We start from the raw sequence: 25,580 nt of genomic DNA, 5'->3' as shown, positions 1-25,580 counted from the left end.
CATGGAGCTGATTACACAAATGTTTTTGATAAGCTGAAAAGATTTAAATGCATAAATTGTACTAACCCACATTATTTATGACAAAATTTATTCAAAATAATTACACAATTTCATGGGAACACACATACAAAATACTAAAAGTACAGTGAAAGCTATACAACTTCATAAAATAATCTCACAGTGTTTGGAACTAGTGCTTCAGTTTGCATCTCAGGAGAAATTTCAGGTTTTCCCACGTTTTCAACAACATCCCAGTAACCTGCTCTGGGGGCATTTAATGCATGGTCAGCATCTACAGTTCAACATCTTCATCATCACCTTAACACATTCCTGGCCAAGTGTTTATAGCAAAATATGTCTGAAATGTAATCCAGTTATTCTTTTTTGTGTGCTTTACTTGTCCTCCTGGTCAGTGTCCATGTAGCACAAACACAGCTGCTCCTTTCCAAGCAAGATGAGAGAGTCTCCACTGCAGTGCCAGCTTAGTGATTGGACCTGGAAACCACCTGGTAAGAGGGAGAGAGAGTGAGACAGAGAGGGGCAACTGTGAAGAAAACATACCTACACATACACAAAATGAAGGCTAAATCAAAATATAGGGCAGCAACAGAGATGAGATACAACAGATTCTTTCTATTTGCAAATTAAAAATAATCTTTATTTATTTCTCCTCTGTAATCAAGGAGTGTCTCATGGTGTAAGTTCCCAAATTTAAAACAAAGCTTGGTAAAAAGGCCTTTAAATGTTTTGCTCAACTCAGATGTAACAAACTGCAGCAAGAATTGAAGTTGGATCACTTGATATCTTTGGCAGATTTGTGTGTATTGTGACTATGAACTGACTGTGAATTTTATTTAATACTGATTTGACACCCTTTTACCATTTCATCTCCCTGTATAAGTAAAAACTGCATATGGTCAACTTCCCCTCAAAATCTTCCCCTTGCACAGGAAATGAAAATGAAAACCTAAACACAAAACCTACTCTTGATAGAAGCAAACACTTCACTGGGATTTTTCTAATGTCATATTACATGATTTCAAAGTTTATCGGTCTTTAAAACTGAGACAGTGACCTCTTGCTGGCTTGTGCAGCTTAAATAAACCTGATAGACATAAGAGAGCACCAGTGCAGGCCTATGTCTGAGAACACCGTAATGGAGCTGTGTTTTCCAGCTGCTGTTACCTTCAGTGGGGACTTGGACAGAAACGCAGCCTGCCGGGGACCAGAGATAGAGTTTACTGTTGCCTGTACACAGTGCCAGCCGGGGGCGTCGGGGGTCCCACTGAAAGCAACGCACAGCCGATGTCTGCTCAAGCACAGCCTCCAGGCTCATTTTCTGCATGTCCCACACCCACACAACACTGGCCATGTTGTCTATGGTCAGAGAAACACAGATATACATTCACCACCACTCTCAGCCCTAAGAGCCCCAAGAGCATTATAGCAAAAATAAGCAAACACAAAAGCTTATCAGAGGAAGCCCACTACCACTCCATGTTGTGATGATGTTCAGTTCACTTGGACTCAACATGGAGGTTCAACTGAACAGCTGAGGTCTTACCATTTTTTGTGGCTAGGTAGCGACTGTCTGAGCTGAATGCCAGAGTAGAGACACCGATCTTGGGGTTGGCGCGGTCTGGGTCTGGTTTGACCACAGGAATTTGGACCGGCAGTGGGCAGATCTCGTCTGGAGTAGGAAACAACAACAACAACAACAACAAATGAGAGTTGGCGATTAGACAAAGCTGGTTACTTGACCTCAGTAGTTTCAGTCAAATACAGGTTTTAGATTTTTCTTTTTCAAATAACGTCAAAGGCTGACATACATTTGCTTTGGGTGTTGAACAGGGTGGTGCCAATCGTGATGTTGTGTAGCGATAAGTCATCGCTACCAACAGCTGTCCTGCTCTCCACTTCCTTGTACACAACCTAGAAACACAACAAACAGTAAATAACTGAACTGCAATGCCTTGTGGGCTAATCATGACGGCTGGAAAATACTCACAGCTTTTGTGTTGTTGATGGTTGCTGGGTGCTCAAATTGTGTGATTTTCTTCCATGTGATGTGATTGAGGATGCGCACCTGACATGAGGGTATTAAAGTCTTTAGTCATCTACTTTGTACCAATACTGAAAGTTACATACAACTAATCATAGGCCTGATAAAACATGTCTGACACTTTCAATTTATACTATTCTTAATTTGCAGAAATTATTTAATTAATTTCTTAAGACATGTCCTCACAATAATTACTTATAATTTGTGTTAGTTGTGTCAAGCTATAATGTGATTTAATCAAGGTCATCAGCATTCATTTATTCAGAGTTTGTGCATACTTTTTCATCATAGCTGCCAATGGCCAGGAACTGGCTGCTGGGGCTCCAGGTCACAGACTTGACACCCAGCGACCACTCATAGGCACTGTAAGTCGACAGCAACCGACCATCCAAAGAATACAGCAACACCTTGTACTGCAGAGAGAATACAAACACATGAAACAATACAAACATCTATCGATTTATTCTGTTTATGCCTCCACTAGGACTGGTCAGGTGGACAATTTCAGTATTTTGACAACAACAATGCCTCACAATTACAGTTAATTTCCTCAAAAACACTGAAAGTGGGCGTTCAGACTGAAAACAGCACTGTGTTGAGAAAATGCAAGCAGCTGCGTCGGCTGTTATTTCAGGTAATGATGAGACGATGAAATTCAATCCAGCAGTAATATATTGACAAGTTTGAAGGCTTATCAGACACCAAAACATGGCATATTAATACTATGAAGAAGGATTTTACTGGTCTGGATTGTTATTACAGCAGATATTATTTTATCTTTCTAACAGTAGAAATACACCGGCCATGTTACAAAGTTATCTACTAGGAATGTAGATTACTTGCACATATTTCATTGGCAAACACAACACCTTGTTGGATGACGTTGCATTGCGTTCTGGCAAAAGTTGAGTGCTCTGCATTGACATCCTCATTGTGTCAGTGTGGAGTGGCCTCATTCGAATGAATGACGGGGACCGGACCGTTTTTTCATACAGGGCTAAAGTCCATCTGAATGCAGCTTTAGTGTTTGACTTATCCTACAGTTCTGTTACAATAAGATTTGACAGGATGTCAATTTCCAACAGATAACTGTTTTGTAAATAGGTTCACTTTGTAAATGTGCTTTATTGTTAAATTTAATCCTGAAACTGAGAATACAAATATATCTGTTCCTCAGCAACATTTGTTTTGCAAGGATCACTTGTATTTTTATTCAGATATATCATAAATTTCTGTCAGCATTTCTAATGCTACTATACATGGGAGCTTTTTGGTAGCTGGTATCATGAGTTTTTCTATCGAACCAGTGTCTTTATACATACAGTAAATTTATGCATAAGACATTTAAGTTGTATACTTTCTTATATATGATACGATGTTAAGATGCATAGATAGTATTCATTATCTTATAACATGTATCAAACAGGCGTAAAAGGGGCAAACAGCTGATAATGTGGTTGTATACATTATTTCATAACAGACCTTAAGGGTTCTTCTACCTTTGAGTATTCAACTCTCATCCTACTCAACAATACAATCAGGATGCTTAATCTGTCCTTTTCCCTTGTTGAATCTTGAGTCTGTAAGGCAGGTGACTCACCTCCAGACAGCTGTCCCACACTGCCAACACACAGCCATTGGGAGACCACTCCAACCCTGCCAGATCCTGTGTCTCAGTCTCAAAATGCTATGAAAGAGTTAAGTTAAATCAAATTAACTTACAAAGTAAATTTACAAACAAACAAAACAAGAAAAAAAAAAAAGGTCCCAGGACAATCAAGACAATAGTTAAGAATTCACCAAAAGTAGAGAAAAGAAATAACAAAAATCAATAATCATTGATGTCCTCAAATATTTTATTAGCATCCATGTATCTACCACTGCATCTGCTGCATGGTATCTTGAATGATGAAAGTTTACTCTCCATCTTGGTCAATGACCATGTCAAAGAATGACAATTTGGAATCTATATGGCACTGAGGCTGTTGCATCATGTTGTAAATCAAACTGAAATGCAAATCATGCCTGAGATGTTTGTCTACTGTCAGCGACTGAAACTATATATATTTTTGGTCACTTAAATTTAGGTTTTACAGTGTAAGCCAACTTGTTAAATGTATAAAAATGTCCTCTGATAATACTCATGACACTGATGTCCTACTTACCCTGAGTAAATGCCAGTCGTCACACACAAATACACTGACATAGTCTTTACAGTCACGGCGTTCAGCCAAGGCCATATAGCAACCATCTCTGCTGAAATCTACACCTGTGGGTGAAAGATGACAAGGGAAAGCTATATTTTTTTATTGGCAACGATCAAGTATAATATAGATCTTACAATGACACTGTGACAGCTGATCTATCTGGCCGCTAGCTATTTAAACTGAAAAATATATGTAAACCCCCCCCACCATTGCATGTATGTGCGCTTGCTTGCTCGCTCACACACATACACAAAGGCTCCTGTTGCGCTGTGGCCGCTGGCCCGGTGAGAGCCAATCCACACTGCCCACAAATATGTGTTAATCAACCACCCAAACCTTACCCAACCCGCAAACCACCAACTTTTTTTTTTACCAACTGTGTTTACTAAACAGTGGTAGGCTCAGTGAACTGTGGTAAGTGAGCAACGCGCTATGGTTTTGTTGTGAAATGTGTACTTATTACAACCTTTGAACTACCAACAGGAAAAGCAGAAGGAGTAGGCTATGTTCTGCTATCGCTCTGGAGCTTGTTTTCTGCTCTTTTGTTGAGGAAATAATGTTGCTTTAGATGCGTGTGAGTTGTGAAATGTGTAGTGGTTGATGGAGGCAGCTAGCTGTTTCATTAGCTGGAGAGCTAATATCTGCAGGGTGTTTCTAGTCGGATAGCACCGTTTTTGTTGTGTTGTTGTGTCATTATGTCGGTGGTTTGTTGATGTTAGCCGGAAAGAGGCAAGGAGTGCGCAAAAACTTCACTTCTGTTGGATTTTCGTGGAAAATCTGGCCCAGGTCCTTCACAAAGAAATCAGTCCACAGGCTGTTACAGACAACCAAGAAAGTTGGGGAAGGTCTTCTTTCTTACATTACATTACTACCCGTTCACTCATTGGCAATAAAAAACGATTAATACATGTAAATTGCTTCACAATTCTACATACAGAACCTTTAATACTTATATTATACAAGTAATATAAAAGGTTTTAATATTCAGTTTCAGCCACTTTAATCAATACCCACAAAATGAATTCTGAGTCCTGAAGGGAGGTTTAATCACAGCAGCAGCAAGCAATAAATAAATGCAACACAATAAAAAAATATTTTCAACTTTGATCAATATCTTCTTGTGTTTAGGCATGAAAAAAGGCAATTATCCATTCTAATAAATGAATATCTAACCTCATTTCTTCTGTGTATTTCATCAGATGTAATGATCTGACACTTTGGCACGATCAAGTCGGTGGTATTTAACTATCATGGTCATATTATTTATATGATGGCTCTGAGGATGCACGGGTCGCAGAAGGGCACAGAGTGCATTTGAAAAATGGGGAGAGTCATAGACAATCATTTTTCCCCAAGCTGCTGACAGGCCAGTTATGAAGAGCATGCCCCATTTACTGAAGAGGGGCACAGCTGTCAGCAGAGAGCACCATAGTTTGGCCACATACCCAGGGTCGTGTCAAAAGGTAAAGAACAGTATGTGATTCACTGGGCACGTTGCAGCCCTGACCCTGTCCTCAGGTACTCCTCGTAATACAAATAAACGCATAAGCCACAAGCAAATAAATAAAAAAATATTATTCTCATACTCACTCTTCTGACATGCTTTGGGATACTTGATGTAAGACACAGCTTTGGTGCACAGGGACCAGACGGTGACTCTCAGCTGTCAAGGCACCGGAGAAAAAAGAAGGGAAAAAACAGTATGGGTCATCTCCAAGTGAAAGTATACAGAAAGGGCAGGAAAGACATCCAAGCTTTTGCCTGAGAAATACTGGATTTTTCAATATAAATATCTATGTTATAACAATATACTGTATATTGGCCCATATTCATTTTTTAACATAGACACATGACATGAACAAACATTTTGATATGGACCTTTTAATGCTTTAAAAGGTCCTTTTAATGGACCTTTTAATGCTGAACCTTTTTTGGTTCTTAAAGCATTGTGACACATGTGAGGATACTGTATGTGCTGAGTAGGACATTTTATAGCTGAAAATAAACTTTTCAGTGTTCTCTGGTGGACTATTTAATAAAAACACAGTTACTAAATCATCTGTTCTGCAACTTCTTGTTACTTACCAGTCAATATATATATATATGATTACACTGATATATCTGTGATAAGCTTCATTTTGGCAATAACATCGGCCATATTGATATAACATTTGGGTTTGAATCCAAGAATCACATGAAAAAGGAATATCTTGGATTAGGGATTAGGTTTTGTGACAACTGCATGACTATTTGACCGGACATCCTTCTCTACAACCATGAGAAACTTAAGTCTAAAGGAGAGCTATTCGACTACTTGTCTTCTGTAAGAAGACCTTAACTGAGCCTGTGATCTAATGAGTGTTGCGTATGGTGACTGGGTGTCAACAGCGACCTATTAATAAGAGCCAATCCGCCAGGCCACAAGCCTAATGAGGCCTCTAAGTGCTCCTCTACACCCAAAGACTTGTCCATCAGCTGGGCAGATCCAGACTACACTCCAGACTAGTATGGTCCATCATGCCCTTTAACAGCTGTAGACAGAGTGCCTTATGTCTTTGAAGAGGTCTATGATAAATCTCTGTGAGGGATACAAGACCCTGACATAGAATCCATCCATCATTACATGAATGGCCCGGTAGGGCCCTTAGTGTTGTCTATCAGTACACTTCCACAGGGAATGAATGCATATGTTTAAGAGTTGCAGTCAGTCACTGACAGGGATCGATTATACAGATTCAATTAGGACTTGAGCACCTATTAAATTAACGGATACAAAACAACATCTCGACACAGGACTGGTCCATTTAGCAGCCAAGATGTAATCTTAGACATGTTTCCACATGTGTGACAAATTAACAGCATGTTGTGTCGCCAGCAAGTTGTGTGCATTCCCATAAATGAGAAGCAGCTCCAAAGAATAACTATCTGGCCACAAGTCGGCATAACAGAGACCACGTGTTAAGACTCAATTTTGACAGCAGTCACACAAATACCCACCAGTCTCACTTCAGCAAGATTAATGCCAACAAAGTGGGTGGCACTGAGCCAACAATGCAGCATATTTTGACCTAAGGACCAGAATGAAGTGCAGAATATTTCCCTTCCAGAAACAAGAGACACATTACAATGACAGTCTTTGTGACACTATTACAGAATCTGTGGTCTGTACTACTGTACAGCTGCCAGAGTGTTGAGGTGTTCACAGACAGATCTGTTGCTGCAATCACTGCTAACAATAACGGGCCAAGAGTGACAGTACATAAATACATTACATTTTTACAATACTGAATGCTACTCATATACAGTATACCATCAGCATTCATTTTCTACAGGCCACTGTGTTGTGAACAGAGTTTGACATAGTTCAATAGTTGAGGGCTGCTTTCCTGATGGTGCAACGAAGATTTCTGTAGCGTCTTGTTTGATTCACTCCTCTTTGAAACACAGCAGTCACAAACAGTCCAATTAGCAAGGGCATGCAAGCACAACACTGCACTGCACAAGCATGGCCCTCATACTTTCTTTTACAGCTTACAGTGGGCCGACATACACTTTGCATGTTAAGGCTGTGAAAATGTTGAACTAAACTAGTTATGTATACTAAGCAAGAAGACTGTTACATACATTTCATTCTCATAATGAAAATGTAAGAAGTCAACTCAACAGAAATGACAAATAACAGGTTAAACAGCATATTATCTTCAAAACCAAGGTCTGCATACAAAGTGACACTGTACCGCTACTGTATCACCATCATTCCACTTTCAAATAACAGTGCTGCATGTTTAGCTCGTAACAAGAAAATATCTTAAGATTTTGAAATTAGAAAAAAAAACACAGCCAGAAAAAAGCCTGCATGCTCACATGTAAAAAATAATTAATAACAAAAATAAATTATTTTAAAAAAAAGGCAATAAAAAATGTAAGGCTACCCTTAAGTGTATTACTGTATTTTGCATTTGAGAATGTTCAGAGCTAAAACTATTGAACAAGCTTTCATCATGGTGTCCAGACAGACATTTGAACTGGGCCAACGTCTGTCACCTAACTGGGCTGAAGTGTCGAGCCTCCTGCTTGGTCAAGACATCCAGCTGTGTAGACCCTGTAATAACACCTCACTGCACGCTTCCTGGACATCCCCTCAGACATGATGCCATGGCTACCAATATCAACACTGCTCAAACACAAACACACTTACACTGCTTAGATGCCTTGAACCCACCACATAGGGGATGCGGGGAGATCAAGACCCGAAAGGCAGTGTAACTTTAAACTGGTTGGAGGAAGGGTAGCATGAGGAAAATAGGTGGGAAATGCTTTTCCATGTGGGGTGGGATGTAATAAGATCCTTAGTTGGTAAAGCTAAACTTTAGATGAAGTATCCTCACCAAAAGTGAGCAACAGCTTGGGGATGGGCGCTAGGGACTTACGGATGGTGTGAAAAGGCAAAACTCCACTACAGCAGCTGCTGTTTATCCAGCATAGATGGAAAAATTCACATATGTGCTGGGGTTACCATTAACTGCAACTGTTGATCAGTGCTGACTGTAATTACAGACAAGTACATCATTTTCTATTAATATTGTTTTGATCACTATATGCACAAGGATTCGTCAATAGGAGATGTTTCCTACAGTGTCTTCCCATTTTTTCATAAATGGGGTTGCTGTAAAGAGAGCGGTGGGGGGCTGCAAATTATTGCTTCATAATATGGCTGCTGTGATACCCTTGGAACTTCACTTGACATGTTATGACAAGACAATCTTCTTAAGACACTGCCATATGAGACAAGTGTGGCCACTTTCTACCAGCACATCCATTTAGAATCTATTAACAAGTATTCATAACAAGAAAACCACTGAATTAGAGAACATTCCCAACAGGATAGCCCATGGGCAACATGATAAATAAGATCAGTTGCAGACCAGAATTACTGACAGCAACCTGGAATAAAACATATCTATCAGCCATTCTTGTTGCTCCCCTAGGCGAGTGCTAGAGAATGGGTGAGTATATTTGATGCCATATAGGCCTATCTGTCAGCAGAGGATTAGACTGTAAGCATTCCATACAGGAAGCCATCTCAAACCAATATAGCCTATTTCTCCTGTTACAGCCTCATGATTCTACCAAGGAACTGGAGCCTCCCGCGCCCACACATAGGTATGGGTGAGCTATTGTCCCATGTTTCAGTGTGGCAGCTGCCTACGTTTGCAGTTTAGTCCAGTAGCGTTGTTGCCAACAATGCTACACGTTAGCAAGGCTCCAGGAGTACTGGCCAAGAATGCTATTGCTAATCCGATGCCAACAATGTAAAAACCATTAGAGACGTCAAGCTCAATGATGTCCTTGGCTGGAGTTTTTCCACCCTCAGTTTATCACCCCTCAGCTGGTAAAGGTGGATTAACATGGATGTGTGAGTGGCATTTTGTGAGGTCCTAAGATAAACGATTGGAACTCAAAGAGGAGATGACTTACGTGAAGTCTCACAATACAGGCAAGGTTTCAGCAATGTGACTTTCTATGAATCTGTGACACGGCACCACCCTGCATCTGAAAACAGCTGTTTGGTTTTTTGGGGTTTTTTTACATTTCTTCCTCCAAAAACAAATAAAGTTCTACATCAAAGCCTTTAAGGAACATCTCAGGAGCATTTCTAGCTGGCTAGAATAGTGGTGCTCACCTGTAGTCTGTCTAGAGCTGCCACTGAAACCCCTATTAGCACTAGAGACCAATACCCTAACTCACTCTCCTACTATTATAATTTCATTGTGAGTTATTAATTTGTGTGCCTGCAAATTAGAAAGATCTGAAGATATTGTATTTAAGATTAAAACACACTGCAATAGCTACACAAAGATAGTCAGCCAGTCAGACAGACACAGCTAGCTAAGCAGATTTACTGACACATAGACAGACAGATAAACACACACACACATACAGGCACGATCCACACCACAGGCAGCTGTCCCTAAACAAGTTAATATAGCAGGCTGTTTATGAGTGGGGCTGAAATTCAAGCCTGACACGGACACCCGTCTGGCACAGCCTTAATGAAATCTTGGGTTGGGGTGAAGGTAAGTTCAGTGGGCCCCTTGGCAAGATGGTAGCAAGTGCCTATTTTGCCTCTGTTAAATTAGTTTTGCAACCTCAACTACACAAACATGCTTAGTAACACTAATCAGTACTAAAACTTCCTGCTCATATTTAACCAGGTGACACCTCACTGGGGCAGTAAGTAACTGCTGGTTTTTGAATCCACCACAACCTGAGTGAGAGGATATTGTGATGTGGTGAACTACCATGAAAAGCTTGTCATCGTTAAACCATTAAAAAAAAAAAAAAAAAACATCCATGAAGATTTTTTTCTTAGAAATGGACGTGACGAAGATGAATAATGTGTGCATAACATTGTGGTATAACCTAACCCTCCCTGACCCTATTTCCTGGTAGCTCAACATTGTTTTCTCAGAGTTTCTGACCAATACTGATTTGGAGTGGCTTGCTTGAACAGAATTTAACTACCATTCCCAGTGTGACTTAAAGATCACAGAGTATCATTATATCTCATTTTCCAGTGATAGCACCAGTTTCTCTATCATAAAAATACCAGAGAACAGTGAAAATTGTCTATCATCACAATGTCTTAAAGCCAAAATTGTTGTCATCAAGTGCCCTGCTTTGTCCAACCAACAGACTCCAACAACATAACTCCAAAAAGGATATTCACTTGACTATGACATAAGACAGAGAAAAACAACAAATGTTCACTATTGAGAGGACTTAAGAAATGTCTTTTTTCTGGAAGAACGATGATTGATTATCAAAATAGTTGCTGATTATTTTTCCATTTCAGCCAAACACCATAGAAGGAAATGAATGACAACAAGCACAAGTCATTTCACAAAGATTCATTTACTTTTGATACTGCTCATTTGAACTACCCAGTCATGTGCTGAATCATAAGATGACTGCATCTCACACTGACAGTCTAAACCCTATGATATACTGTTCTATGCAGATGCCATATCTCCTTAGGGAAGGAGCCTCCATTCCATCCTATTCCTTTTTTTTTTGGAAGATGCAGACAGACACAAAGCAGACATGCCACAGACGCTTGCACTCCATGCACCCTTCTCCAGACCAGACACAGTTGTGTTGGCCACAACACCTGTCAAATGATTCCTGGAGTCAGGTTCAGCATGAGAGACACGGCCCACCACAGTGCCCCCGTCATATTCCACATGGCCCAAGGGTAGCAGCTACAGTATATCTTCTCGCCCCCTACAACACGTGCTTACTGTGGAGTGAATATAAAACAGAAGTCAGGAGGCACAGGATGGAACGAAAATGCATCTTTATTAGTCTGGGTATCACTCTGAAGACCTATATAAACAACAGTCAACATCTCATCACTGTTTTTCTTCATTGTTCATAAACCTATTTTGGGCAAGTGTAAACTACCAGTTTAGAGCGATCCATAAAGTAATGAATTGAAATCTTTCTGGTACCCTCGCTATGTTAGATGGTCTGCATTACGGTACGAAATCATTTCCGCTACTCACACACCCAGTACCAAGGGATGTCCCATTATACTAAATAAATACTGAAGAAAACAGTCTAAATGCTACAGACAGTACCGCCAAACTCCATCGACTCTTACATTAGGTGATCACCAAGGTCTGATACTGGGCCCTTCACTGTTCTCTGTGCACAATATGATTCTTAAAGTCATAATTCATAAAAATACAATATTTCCATCCATGCCTATGCCAATATAATGGCAGATATTAGTTTATCACAGGATACATTGTGTCCAGTAAAGACTTCCAGTACAGAAATATCAAAGATACAGTATGTTAAATAATAATAATTTAGAAACAGTGTCTCCATTACTCGATTACATAGTCTGTCCCCCAGAGAGCACTGACAAGTTCATTTTCCAACTGTAAAATGTACCACTCAGTACATATATTGCACACAATTGTTAAAAAAAAAACACATTGAAGAGATCTTTATCAAAAATGTTTGTGTTATGTGTTTCAGTAAAAATGAATTTTTGCTTATTTATCAATATCAGACTTTAAAAAAACTCTCAAATATCGTCATCAGCCTCATAAATCCAGTGACAGTTGGGCTTTAGTACATTCACTGATTCACTGAAATAAGAAATGCCATCAGATCAGCTCAGGTCAGGTCAAAACAAGATAAATATGAGACTGCTTTATTTGGAGCTAATTAAACTGCAGCTATACACCTGGGAGTGGGATTTCCTCAAAATTTCTGTTTCAAAAAATATATTAAATTATGCAATCCTATTTCCTTTGTGGAATACATCTGCAAAATAAGCCATTTTTTGAGATTTACTCTACATTTTTCACCTCATTGAGACTGCCTGCAGTTCTGAATAAATGTAAAAGAGAGATTTTCCTCAATAGCATTTGATTTGTGGAACAATCTGCCACAGAAGATTGATTAAATCACTGCTCCAAACATACTTTTAAACTTTTCGTGTTCAGATTGGCTTCTTTCATCTTTACATGAATTGTTTTTTTCATCTGTTTATATCTAGGCTATTTAGGTTTGTGTGTTGTAATCTTTTTTCCCTTCATTGTTGTTAAGTTAACTATTGTCATATCTTTATGAGCAGCAGACCATCATTAGCAGGACTTGCTGCCAATAAGAAAATACCAGACCTACATCAGAAGGGCACATACACATTGCACCCATGTTCTAGAGGTACTTGAGACCCATGTATGACAGGACGCTAACAGGAGGGGAGCAATAAAATCAGGCTGAATACATGCAGCAGACGGGGGGTGTAGGGGTGTTCAAGGAAGGCTCTGGTGTCTGGCTATTTTCAGGTCCCCCTTCCTTGTGGGCCAGCAACAGTTGAAACCAGACAAGCATATGCATAAACACACTTGGGTGCACATGAATGCATGCACACACCAACTTCACACTTACATGGAACTCAGTAGTGTTGAGAATGTGACGTCCGTCTGGACTCCAGCGCGAGGAGACTAGTCCTATTGAACCCTCATCAATCTTACAGTGCCAGTCTGGCTGTTCGAGAGACCACACCTGAAGAGAACGACAGACAGAAGAGGGAGAGTGACAGAAGGACAACCATCATTGATGATATCCCTCACACACATCCAGTATCTCCCTCAACTTGATTTCAAACAGTAAGCACCAGTTGAGCAACAGAAACCATGAAAGACTGGCGCTGGATACCCCTTCAGAGGTAAGCTACTTGCTCTGCAGTGCACATGAAGCTGATATTACACTAGTGTGCAGCACTTGTCTTCACCACTTCAATACTTTGACAAAACAAAAATAACCACAAGCTCTGTTTGTTAACTGGATGCAAGGTTAATTACATGAATTCAAAAGTAATATCCATATTTTTGATAAACATGAAGGATTCATTAACAGAGAATTTTTATATTTTGAGGATTCCAGAATAGACAATATGTGGTGTAGATGAGAAAAAAAAGGACAAGAGAAATATACAGCACGGTTCGAGAGCGAGCAAAAGACATGTCTTTGTATTCAGGAAACAAACATGTATAAATGATAATGAACTTTTATTTTTTAAAAAGTTTAAAGAATTATTTTTTGTTGTGTTAAATGGTGAATTTCATTTGTAATGGCAGCCAGGTGTGCCTCACTTTATATCTTATGTGTGGTTTATGTGTTTAATCAATATAATGTTGAAACACTGCTTAACAATGTGGCCATTAACTGAAAATAGTATGCACAATGAAATACCCTGTGAGATTCATTCAAACAGAAGAGACTAAACCAAAATCTTAAGAAAAAAAAAAGATTTTCTTTTAAATTCAATTTTATCAGCAGTGCTGTTCAACAAATAGTCAAAACAAATTAGTCGGTTTACAGAATAACACAAAATAACAGTTAAACCAAATGTGATGTAGAGCAGGGCATGCTTGAAGCAAATTAATTATATAAAAGTGAAATTTACAAACTAACTGACCCGTCTCAAAACACAACCAGTGTAGAGAAGATGTTATTTTTGCATTTGATTTACCAGTAAATCTTTGTTTTGCCAAAACAGAATATGCTGAATTATTAACATTATGAACAATAGCCTTTTAGTTATAGAATGCAATCAATTCTGTGCAAATAAAATCTGGAAAGCAATTAATCTTATGTTTAGCTACTTCAAGAGGGTCTCTTGTCTGTCAGACAAAACTCAAGCTTAAAAAATTATTTATTTCCCAGCCACAAAAAAGTCAACATGGAGAGGTGTGGATTCAAATCCTGTATTAAAATACCATGATGATACTTCAAGATATTTAGCAATAAGTTGTATTTAGCAGTTTGCTTTATCTTAATAATTATCACATGGAACAACTTAAAGATGCCCTCCAGACATGTTTTAAGACATAAAATTTCTCTGCTTTGACTAATTATGTAACTTTCCACCCAATATCAGGAGACGGAACAACCCACTCAAGTAAAGTGCTGAACTACAGGGATTGTAACACCTAGTCCTATTAACCAATCTTTGTTTTTCAACAAAATAATTAAATTATCTTGTTAAAAAATCTTACATTTAAAAAATGACCCTTTCCCCCAGAATGAAAAATCCAGAATCTCTGAATATAAAAACATTGTTCATTTCAAAAATGTAAGTGCTGTAAAAAAGATGTCTCCTACTTTAATGAAAAGTCCATTCTCAGTGTATGTGTACTGGAGGCTTCAAGTGCCCACACTGCATGTTTATAAAGCTGTGTTTCGACCAAAAGGTTCCAGCAGCAATGAAACCAGAGAAACTAATTTTGAGAACTGAAAGTCCCTTTTGAGCATTCCTGTTTGTGTTTCCACTGCATCTGAAAAACCATGTTGATTATGCAAATGACACCCATGATGAATTTAAAAACAGCAGTGTTTGAAATGCAGTATCCACGAGGAGGAAAGCCTAACTGCAATGAGGCTATCTGCAAATAGTGTTTTATCTCTCCTCTCGCTTTGTCCTCTCTACTGCAGTTTTCTCTTTCTCATTCACTCTCTAGTTTGTTCTTTTTTCAAAGTTTAATCAACTACAATGCATAAAAAACATATGGACTTCAATGCTATTTAATTCTGTCTTGCATGTATGCCTACAGAAATGTACAAGCAGTGTACAACCCAATTGATAAATGATGACTGTCATTTCTCTCATATGAAATATTAATTCTGCTGTCAAATTCTGAGTTCAGTAAGTAAGCAATAGAAATCTAGTGTTTTGCTTTTTGGTTGCTCAATCCATTAAATGTCAAAAATAACATCAAACTTAATGATTGTCACCAGCTGCTGCGTAAAACTTCTTTTTTGTCATTTAAAATGACAATGAATCAATCATATCACCACTAACAGTGCTAATCTGGCAAAGTAAGTACAGTGGCAAGAAAAAGTAAGTAAACCCTTAGCAATTACATGCATTTATGTATAATAATATCTAAGTTACAATTATGAACAAATCCAATCTATTTTAACTAATAACACACAAATCATTAAATTATTGTTGTCGATACTGAACAAAAGCTAATTGGAGACAGGAGTTAGCAAACTTGGAGCTCAATCAATTAAACGAGATTAGAGGTGTGGGTTAGAGCTACTTTGACTTATAAAAAAAAATACCAATTTTGAGTTTGCTATTCACAAGAAGCATCTGCTAATGTGAACTATGCCTTGCAAAAAAGAAATATCAGAAGACTTAACTATCAAGAATTGTTGATTTGCATAAAGCTGGAAAGGGTTACAAAGTAATCCCTAAGAGTTTAGCTTTTCATCAATCTGCAGTTAGATAAATTGTCTATAAATGGAGAATATTTAGTACTGTGGCTACTCTCCCTAGAAGTGGGCGCCCAGCTATGACTCCAAGGACACAATGCAGAATGCTCCATGAGGTAAAAAACAAACCCCAGAGTAACAGCTTAAGGCTTAAAGGAATCATTGGAGCTGGTTGACATCTCTATTCATGAGTCTACCATACGCAAAACTTTAAACAGGCATGGTGTCCATGGCAGGACACCAGGCAGGAAGCCACTGCTCTCCAAAAAAAACCATCACTGGGCGCCCGAAGTTTGCCAAACAGCACCTTGATGCTCCACAAGGCTACTGGGAAAATGTTTTGTGGACTGATAAAACTAAGGTTGAACTGTTTGGGAAGAAGACACACCACTACGTATGGTGAAAAGAGCACACATGAAAACATCATCCCAACAGTGAAGCTTATGGGTGTGTTCAATAAAGACACAAAAGATTATAATTGTTTGTGTGTTATTAGCGTAAGCACATTGTTAATCTATACACGTGACTTAGATGAAAATCAGATCATATTTTATGACCAATTCATACAGAAAACCAGGTAATTCCAAAGGGTTCACTTACATTTATGTGCCACTGTATATGACTGAGCATTTACATGTTGAGTCACATACTCACATTACTGTCCTCATCTCATAACCTACCTGTACCAAGCCTCTCTTGTACATAGCGCATAAGATGAAGAGAGAGTCAGAAGACCAGTCCATGTGAGATATCTGGTCCAGGCAGGTGTAGAGCTGCAGGATTTGCAGGGTGCTCACATCCCGTACCACCAGTCTGTACTGCACACAGGTAGCCTGTACAGCCAAAGAGACAAGTCAGAAAAAGACCCCTAACCTACTTTATTTTTATCCAGTGTAACTACCAAAACTAAACAATGGGGATTAAATAATTACTTAAAAATAATGTATCTACTTAAAAGCATTATTTCTATTGCATCACACAACACACTCTAGAAAACTACACATTAATATGTTTTGTTTTGTTTTTAAAATCACACTTACTAAATATTTCCCATCTGGGGAAACTTTACAAAGTTGGTTGGATTGCTTGAAGACCTCAGAGAAATTCATCTTGTGATCACAACTGTTCCTACACAAAGAAAATTTTAAGTTATCGTGACAATTCAAAGAAAAGCTCAACTGAGTTTCTTCAATGCTTTAACTGCATGAGAAATGTGCATTTTTGACTGACAGTCTACTTGTCTCAACCGGTGTAGTTTCCAAATATTAACACATGATGGCGCCACACGTCCAATAAATAAATATGCTTCTAACAACAAACACACACACAAACATTATATACAGACACACATACAACTCTTCTCTCGTGCCAGGAAGAGTCGTGATATGGGGAAAATACGTAGGGTTACCTGCGTAAAGGTGGATTTAGTCACGTTCAAAACAGCTTCAACAGAGAGAGCTACAGGTAGCAAACTAAGTTAGCCTGGCTAGAGTTAGCTGACTCTCCATTAAAATAAGTCTCTAAACTAAAATAAAGCGACACACGAAAGTCAATTTCCATTGTATCTTATTGCTATCAATATATTTTAGATGGATAACCAGTATATAGCGAGAAGCCAAGGCTATCTTAACGGTAAAGCTAGCTGTTAGGTGTCACTGGACTCATTCAACGCTAGCATATCACGCTACTAGACACTTAGCAGGTAGTTAGCTAACCTTCACTATCTTCACAATCAATTGTCTAACTTACCTCTAACGTAATATTGCGATGCTTTTGTCGATTTGCTGAGAGACGCTAGTAGTTTAGAAAAGTTTTTTTCTTCGCATGATTGTCCTCAGAGCGCAGGATGTTGATGTGAGTTAACTGTTGCTAGTTTGTTTGTATGAACAGATGACGACAGAATAGCGCTGTCCAATCAGCATCTGTCGGCAGCGCTTTGCCTTCTGGGAAATGTAGTTCATCATTGTGTGTTTTTTTTTTCCTTTTGATTGTAAACGTGTGTCTGTGTATGCCAAATTAATATAGGCCTATGTCTATAAGCAACAGTATTTTCTCTTAACAGGCTAATAAACTTGGAATTTTGCGATGTGTTATAGATTTGGAACTTTTTTTTATATTTGTTCATAGCCTAAACCCTATATTCCCATCAAAATGTCCTTTCCTCCTTAATTGTTTCATAGTCTGTAGGCCATGTTTTATTCAAATAAGCCTGCCTTGTACTCTGGGTACAGAACAATTTAATTACATTTTATATTTTCACATCCCTCTGTTGAGCTGGAAAAGGTTTCCCGCTTATGTGCGACCAAACCGCGCTACCGCCTCCCTGCTTCGCCAGCGCAGAAAACGCTTCACCTCCTCTTTGGTCCCCCTCAGCAAAGCTCATACTTCCCTGAACAGCATGCAAATCAGATTTCCTCCTGTTTCCTCGCAGTTAATTTGGTTTCTCCGAAAAGTCAATCATCTCCAACTGCTGCTATCAGAGTGTAAATTCGGTCGATTTTTGAGTTTTTTGTTGTTGCTGTTTTTTTATGGAGGGTCACTCTCTTGGCATGTTCAATAATAAACAGGCAGGTTCTCGGCGCAGCATAGTTCCTGGATATTTGGATTGGGATAATAATAACCTTCAGGTACGTTGATTTGTTTTTATTTTTGTTTTTATTGGGCTACAATGTGAATAGTGATTAGGATATTTAACTTATTATTATGATTATCATTCAGCAGGCCTAGCAGTTTCTTGGAATTTGTTGTTTTGCAAAATGTGACAAACATCAAAACAATGTTTTTTAAATAACAATCTCGTTGACAAGAAAGCTTCAGCTGTCTTAAGAATTGGCTATGGCTAGATAAGGCTCCAAGTATATTTAAAAAGTTCCTTATTTAAAATCTTTTTGGTTATTTTGCAGATTTTGCTGCTGATCGTGATTTCGGTAATGGTTTATTAAAGGTCTGCGTTTTGAATTCTCGGGACAGCGTATACAACAGGCCTAATAATAAAAATAAATTTTCAAAATAAAATCTTGGGCGTTTGCCACAAATCATGCATATGGTAAACATTTGCACAACTGTAATATAATTATTCCCATTTCATTAAAAAAAACGAAAAGCTGCTGATTATTTTCTACATAGCTCAATCCTCTGTATTATTCCTTAGTTCAGTAATACTGACAAAGGACTGAGTTACGTATGTAGGCTATATCAACTTATAACACCACTGTTTTTATATGGGTCTTTTTTAAATACATTTTAATGCTGTGCAGAGATAACCATAGACACACAACCTCGTCCTGTGAATCCTCATATGCATTTGATATATTTCACTTGAGGCTGAGGAGGATCGAATCTAAAACTATTTTTAATTAATTTCCTCTCAGTTGGGACTCTGTCTTTTCTTGCATAAATTGGCCCATGGGACGACAGCGTGTGTGTGTGTGTGTGTGTGTGTGTGTGTGTGTGTGTGTGTGTGTGTGTGTGTGTGTGTGTGTGTGTGTTGTCATGGGTTCCGTAACCCGGGAGTGGAGACACAAAGTAGACAGGTGAATATCAGAGAGACGCACAATGTCAAACTTAAAGGATGGTGTGACATTTAGGCAAAGAACCAGCAGAGGCCGTGCTATACAGAAATAACAGGACTGTAGGCTCCTTTGTACAATAGTAGCCTATATTTAAAGATGTGTTAATAAATTAATATAAAAAATAAAGATGTCGTTTTAACGCATAGTAATTCAATATTTTATTCAGACACGTTCAAATATATTTTGTCACAACTGAAGGTCAGAGCCGTTATCTATCTATCTATCTATCTATCTATCTATCTATCTATCTATCTATCTATCTATCTATCTTCAACATTGTTGTAGGGCCTACAGTGTTTTATTGTATAGGGCCATTGATACAATAACTGGCTGTTTTCCTCAGTGGCAGGATGTATTCATATTTTTCCACCTTATTTTCTTTGAAAAAAAAACGTGCGTGACGTTTTAAAAGACTTACAGGTAGCCAAGATAATAAGTGATACATTATAAATGTATAAGCCTTGTATGACAAGGCCACACAGGTGAAGTCAGGGCCACGGTCATATTCGGAGGCCCAAATCAATAGACCTATTTTAAGAATAAGCTATTAGCTGTGGGTATTTCTGATCAAGGTAAGACAAGAAGGCGTCCCTTTCTTGTGCTAAAAATCCAAGTAGAATCCAAATTAAGCTGCTCAAAGTGCGGAGCCGAGATCTGAGGCCATTCCGTTATCTTTCCGCTGCTCGTCCTGCAGTGACGCTTTGTCAGATCCCCTGTGCGAGCACATTGGCTGCTTTGGGATCTGACGAGGCGGCACTGCAGGACCAGCTGGGAGTGGGAGCTGGCTTTTGCGGCGGCAGTCACCTCGGGAACAGCGCGAATTTGAAGCAACACAGCTGCTGCAGAGCTCCGTAATCCAAAATCATATGCTGGTCTGCGTGCGTGCGTGTGCGTGGGCCTCTTGCATGTTGCATCTCTTAGCCTTACGTCATGTCTTCTTGTGTCATGTGGCTTAAACTGGCGTGAATAAGAGACGAGTCAAAAACATGGTAATAGTCACAAGGTCTGCTTAAAGAACATAAAAATAACCTTCAACAGTCATCACTTTAGATGTTTTCTGAGCTGCATATCTTCAATCGATTTAGTGCAGACCAAAGTGAAAAGACCCCTGTTATTTAGAGATAAGGTCACCTGCACGTGATGGCAGACGTAACATTTGACTTCTAGTGTTTCAATCAATATTGTGACTCTAACATTGCTTGTAAAAACATTTGATTAACAAGCAGAACACAGCCACAAGTTATACCCACACAAAAATTGTATCCAAATAGCGCAAAAGGTTTTTGAGTAATGACATCAAAACCAAAAATTGTTACAACTGGCCCCGATCACCCCTACAAATGGAAGAATTTAAACTGACAGGTACAATTTTTATTGTAAATTCGAAGTCTGCATAAACCTACAACCACATTATAATCATTAATTATTAATGTGCATTTTTATTTGCAACATGCACCTTAAGAGCTATGCACCTTTGCCACAGTTTTCTTGTGCAGTCCCTCAGAGGGTTACTAAGGAGATGACGCTGCCGTGGTGCGCAACTGTGAATATTGTAAACTTTGGTTAAGACCAACTATGCCCGACAGGATTTTGTGTTGTATGTGATCATTATAATATACCTGGAGAATAGATGGAGACGCATACAGTGGACTTATCTATCAGTTTTAAGCGGTAGGCCTGGAGTCCATTTGATTTTATGCTTGTGACAAACGCGAATATATTTGACAAGTTGAAGTATTTTGGCTCAAACTCTCACAAAGAGGCCCGGATGTCCCATTTGCAGGTACTTTTCTAAAGTTTCACAATCATGTTTTCATCATCTGTTCTGTCAAAATTTAAGAAATTGCTTGTGTGTGTGTGTGTGTGTAGTGCGTAGACCTTTTGGTTTAGACAACTAGAGGTTGAATCCTAAACCCCCACGTAATGCTATCTACAGTAGCTACACACTCGCTGTTTGCTTCGGTAACCCCATAAGATCTGAACACATTTTAGGGATGAAGTGCAGCCTGTGTTATTTTGAGACAGGCGGAGGAGGTGATGTTCAGGCGTAAGGGAAGGAGGCTTCCCTTCGGGGTGAGACGGTGATGAGGCGGGCAGGTCTGGGCACGCCCAGGCCCCCTGACACCTTGTGCCATCTCACTGGGACTACATTGGTGCGATCACACCTGGATGAATGTGTGTTTTGAGCTGCTTCTTCTTCTTTTTGAACACTAAAAAAATGATCATGTATGAACTAGTAGCTTGTTTCAACTTGTTGTTCTTTAACATGTTATAAGTGTTTTACTAGCGTTATTTAATTCATTCTCATTTCAGATAATCACACTGAATCTAAATAATTGGTGTGTGTGTGTGTGTGTGTGTGTGTGTGTGTGTGTGTGTGTGTGTGTGTGTGTGTGTTTGCTCTGCAGAGTGATCTGCCCCTCGCCAGACTACCTAACCTCTAAGATGTCCCAGTCCACTGTTACTGAGGAAGGAGGCACCTTCGAGCACCTGTGGAGCTCATTGTAAGTGTAAACAACACCTGCTGAAGATTGTTTTACTTTCCATGTGATGAACATATTTTCCAAATGAATTGTTTTATTAAAAATGCTAAATGTGTCAGGCAATTATCCCAAAACACATATCATTGTCTCATCTACTAACAGATTAATTTCTGAGCAAATAAGAACAGGATTATTCGTAATTTAATACTAATCCAGCATGTGTTTAACTTTAATGCCAGCAGTCTGCATTGAATGTGTGGGAAAGTGGTATCTTTTTTAATGATGGATAACATTTTTGGAAAATGAAAATATTTACAAAAGTGCGTGATGTGCAGATATCATCAAACACAGACTCAGAAATCAACATAAGAGAATGTAATATGAAGCGTTTCAAGCTCAAAAGGGCAGCGTCCTGGAAGAGCACTCAAGAGCTCAAAATTCATTGCATACACCTATCTCTATTTTTAGCCACTTACATTCATGTTTTGCTTTGTCTGTGCTTTTGGGGATTTTTCCAAGAGAAATTGCGATGAATATTTTCATTTTTCAACCAAGGTGCGTCCAATTCTTTCTTGATGTTGATTTTCTGAGCCTTTTTTTAAACTGTATTTTACATGGATAACATTTTTTAATAAACTTCTTCAAACCTCACAGTAGTTGTAATCTTTAACAGGATGTTAGGATGTCCAATGTTGAGTTAAAGTTTGGCAGTATATTTTTTTTAAATAAAAATAAATGATCTTCATCAGAAAAGTGGTTCAGGAAGTTGATAGATACACACACTATTTAGGCTTCTCTTTTACCTTAGAAATTGACACTTTACCCCCTCGTATTACTACGAGCATGATCAAGGATCTACTTTAGTTAACCTTATATTTGCCCTTTGCCCTTCCTTTAAAACTCTTCTCAAAAATCTCAAAAAGTCATTACAAAAGTATGTTTCTTGCACATCACAAACCTTGTGCTGTGATTATTATTTGGAGGCTCATCCCTCTTTGATCAACCTTTATGATCAACCTTTATAATCAACCTTTATCTATGGTGGTGTGTTCACAGGGAGCCGGACAGCACCTACTTTGAGCTCCCCCCTGGGACCCAGCCAGGTGAGCGCCCAGTGCCTTCTACCAGCACCCCGGGGAACCACCACAGCGCTGCTGAGGTCTCCATGGACATCTACCACATGAGGGACATGAATGACAATGTGATGGTAGGAACATGAGCTCCTGTTGTAGTTCAGTGTGTATCTTTGTCAATCGTTGCTTCTTTGGAGAAGCTGCAACTTATATATGTTACCTAAAAGGCATTTTATTCCTCAGCATCAGAACTGACGCGTTCTCTATAAGCACACAAACACATCCAGAGATCTTTTCTGTTCCAATTTTGTTTGTTGTATCCTTTCACTTTTCCCTCCAGTGTTGAGGAGATTCCCTCCAATGTAGTTTCCCTCTCCTCTTCAGCCTTTTCCCTCTCCCTATGTCCCTGCTGGGAGGCCTTTAGGGACTGAGAGGTGCTGTATGTGTGTGTGTGTGTGTGTGTGTGTGTGTGTGTGTGTGTGTGTGTTGGGGGAGGGCTAATTAAACACCAAGCCAGGACCCCTTGCTGCTCCACTGTAGAACCATCTGTAGGCTGGGGCGTGTCTGTGTATGTGTGTGTGTGTGTACATTCAAACATACACATATGTTTGCAGGTGTATGCACCTGCATATTTTTGTTCCTGACTTGAAACTTCACATCCCCAAAATGTCAACTCTTTATGAATGAAGAAAAACCTAGCCTAGTTTTCAGCTTGATCTCAATGACTTTTCTTAACAGCAAAATAATTTTCTCATCTCACAAAGGACAATTTAATTCTTCGTGTCATCTTGCACACTTGGTCTTCCTAATATGAATTCAGACACACCTGTGTTTCCTCCCCCTTCTGATCTGGAATATTGGTAGGATCTAATCTTAAAGTGGGCAAGCCTGGGCCTGCCTGGCCAGTTAATGAATAGTCATGACAGAAAAAAGGGGGCGGAGCAAGGATTTGTTGTTAGATGCAAGGCGAGTTGAGAAGGCCCAGTCAGGCAAAGGAAACAAGTGGAGGAGAAGAGAGGCAGGATGTCTCCTGTTATCCTCCATCATGTCCTACTCCACAGAGGGGTCAACTGGCTGTGGGGGGCTTGACTGTTACAGTCACACTTGACCACAGCAGAGTTTAAGTCCTATGAGAGCCGGGTCACAGAGACATCGTAGAAACACCCCATCTCATCTTTCAGGAGCCCTAAGATGCTGTGTGGCGTGGTAAGTGAACAAGAGTTAGTTGTTTCTGTTCTGGCATAAATAGTGACTTACTGGTCTGGAAGTGGAGATGTTTTTTTGTTATGGAGTGTATAGCTCTATTATTACTTGGTTGTAATGTTGACGAACTCGGCTTTGGTTCGGGGTCAAACATCAAACAGATGAAAGAGTGAATCTGTATCTGTGAATCTGCTCATAATAACTCATCACGCTGTTTGAGAATGAGATGATTTTTGAAAATCTCATTGCGATCTCTTGTATTTTTCATGCATGCATCGGGGCATGGAATTTGAACTTGGGACTAGGTATGTATCCTGGTATAATGGGGCTAGTTATATTGTTAACAAGTTTGATTAATTTGGATAGATGGATGATGACACATGCCCCTGAAACATCCAACCACATGATCCACTGCCCTGTTTTACCTCTTCTTTCCTTTCCTCTGAAATCAACCATGATTTTTTTTGGAATTCACTTGAAAGATGTTATAATAATTTATTACTATTGATCTGAAATTCAAGTGTGTCCAAACTTTTGACTGGTACTGTATATTCTACAGGTTGGCTTCAATGTGGACCTCTTCTCTCTCGTTCCACTTATACTGCCAAATATACCCAACAGGGGGCAACATTCTTACACATCACTTCACATTTTACCTCCTCTCATCCTCACTTCTAATGAACATAGTTGGTGTCGTTTAGACATGCACCAGTTTTCATATGATTCCATGTGGCTCATTTTTGGAGCCTAACTTCACTTTGGTCATGGTTTCATTATTTCAACAAGGACCATTTACAACACGGGAGCCTGCGTTGTTAACTGTGTTAAAAGAGGCTGTGCTGGTAAATAGAACTACAGTTTAATAAACACAGTAGCTGTAAATAATGGTCATTAGCAGGGTGATAGTCTCCTTATCCTCAGCCTATTATATTTCACTCATCTTGACAGGTGAGAGTTGTTGTGGCTGGCTTATCTACATTTCTAAATGTTTTGAGCCTTTAAAGCTCAGCTTTGAGTGGCAGCTACCAGGATGGCTGCCCATAGGGGACATCAGATGTTGTTGGGATGGGAAGCCTCAACACTTACACACAATGAACACACACACACACTTGCTCACACAGTGGCAGCGGAGGTTTTACCTCTGTTTCAACTTGTTGCGGATCGAGTTTTGGTATTAA

General features: G+C 39.2%; 2 protein-coding genes across 8 annotated transcripts in view; one reads left to right on the top strand and one right to left on the bottom strand.

Moving 5' to 3' along the window:
- Window positions 1-71: 71 nt before the first annotated feature.
- Window positions 72-17,998, bottom strand: wrap73 (WD repeat containing, antisense to TP73). Of its 2 annotated transcripts, none has more exons than XM_042408469.1 (13): window positions 17,821-17,998; window positions 17,112-17,199; window positions 16,752-16,904; window positions 13,237-13,353; window positions 5,860-5,932; window positions 4,228-4,331; window positions 3,663-3,749; window positions 2,341-2,475; window positions 2,009-2,086; window positions 1,830-1,932; window positions 1,565-1,690; window positions 1,186-1,377; window positions 72-506 (listed from the first exon to the last, which is right to left on the bottom strand). In XM_042408469.1, exons 2-13 carry the CDS (start codon window positions 17,178-17,180, stop codon window positions 394-396), a joined length of 1,350 nt encoding a protein of 449 aa, XP_042264403.1. In that variant the 5' UTR covers window positions 17,181-17,199; window positions 17,821-17,998; the 3' UTR covers window positions 72-393. The 2 variants fall into 2 exon arrangements, with proteins under 2 accessions (XP_042264403.1, XP_042264405.1); XM_042408471.1 differs by having other exon boundaries at window positions 17,112-17,193.
- Window positions 17,283-25,580, top strand: part of tp73 (tumor protein p73) — a 25,825-nt gene continuing 17,527 nt past the window's right edge. For 2 of the 6 annotated variants that reach the window (XM_042408462.1, XM_042408461.1), the window contains exons 1-3: window positions 21,852-21,869; window positions 22,052-22,147; window positions 23,183-23,333. In XM_042408462.1, the coding sequence (XP_042264396.1) occupies window positions 21,862-21,869; window positions 22,052-22,147; window positions 23,183-23,333 (255 nt within the window). In that variant the 5' untranslated portion in view covers window positions 21,852-21,861. Of the gene's footprint in view, window positions 17,536-18,638; window positions 18,699-21,058; window positions 21,427-21,529; window positions 21,819-21,851; window positions 21,870-22,051; window positions 22,148-23,182; window positions 23,334-24,172; window positions 24,406-25,580 lie in introns of those variants that run through there. The other 4 variants (XM_042408465.1, XM_042408464.1, XM_042408463.1 and 1 more) reach the window with 4 other exon arrangements.

This window comes from Thunnus maccoyii, chromosome 4 (genome assembly GCF_910596095.1).
Source record: "Thunnus maccoyii chromosome 4, fThuMac1.1, whole genome shotgun sequence".
Taxonomy (NCBI): domain Eukaryota; kingdom Metazoa; phylum Chordata; class Actinopteri; order Scombriformes; family Scombridae; genus Thunnus; species Thunnus maccoyii.
The sequence above is the reverse complement of the archived record's forward strand: the minus strand, read 5'-3'. Positions and strand labels throughout refer to the sequence as shown.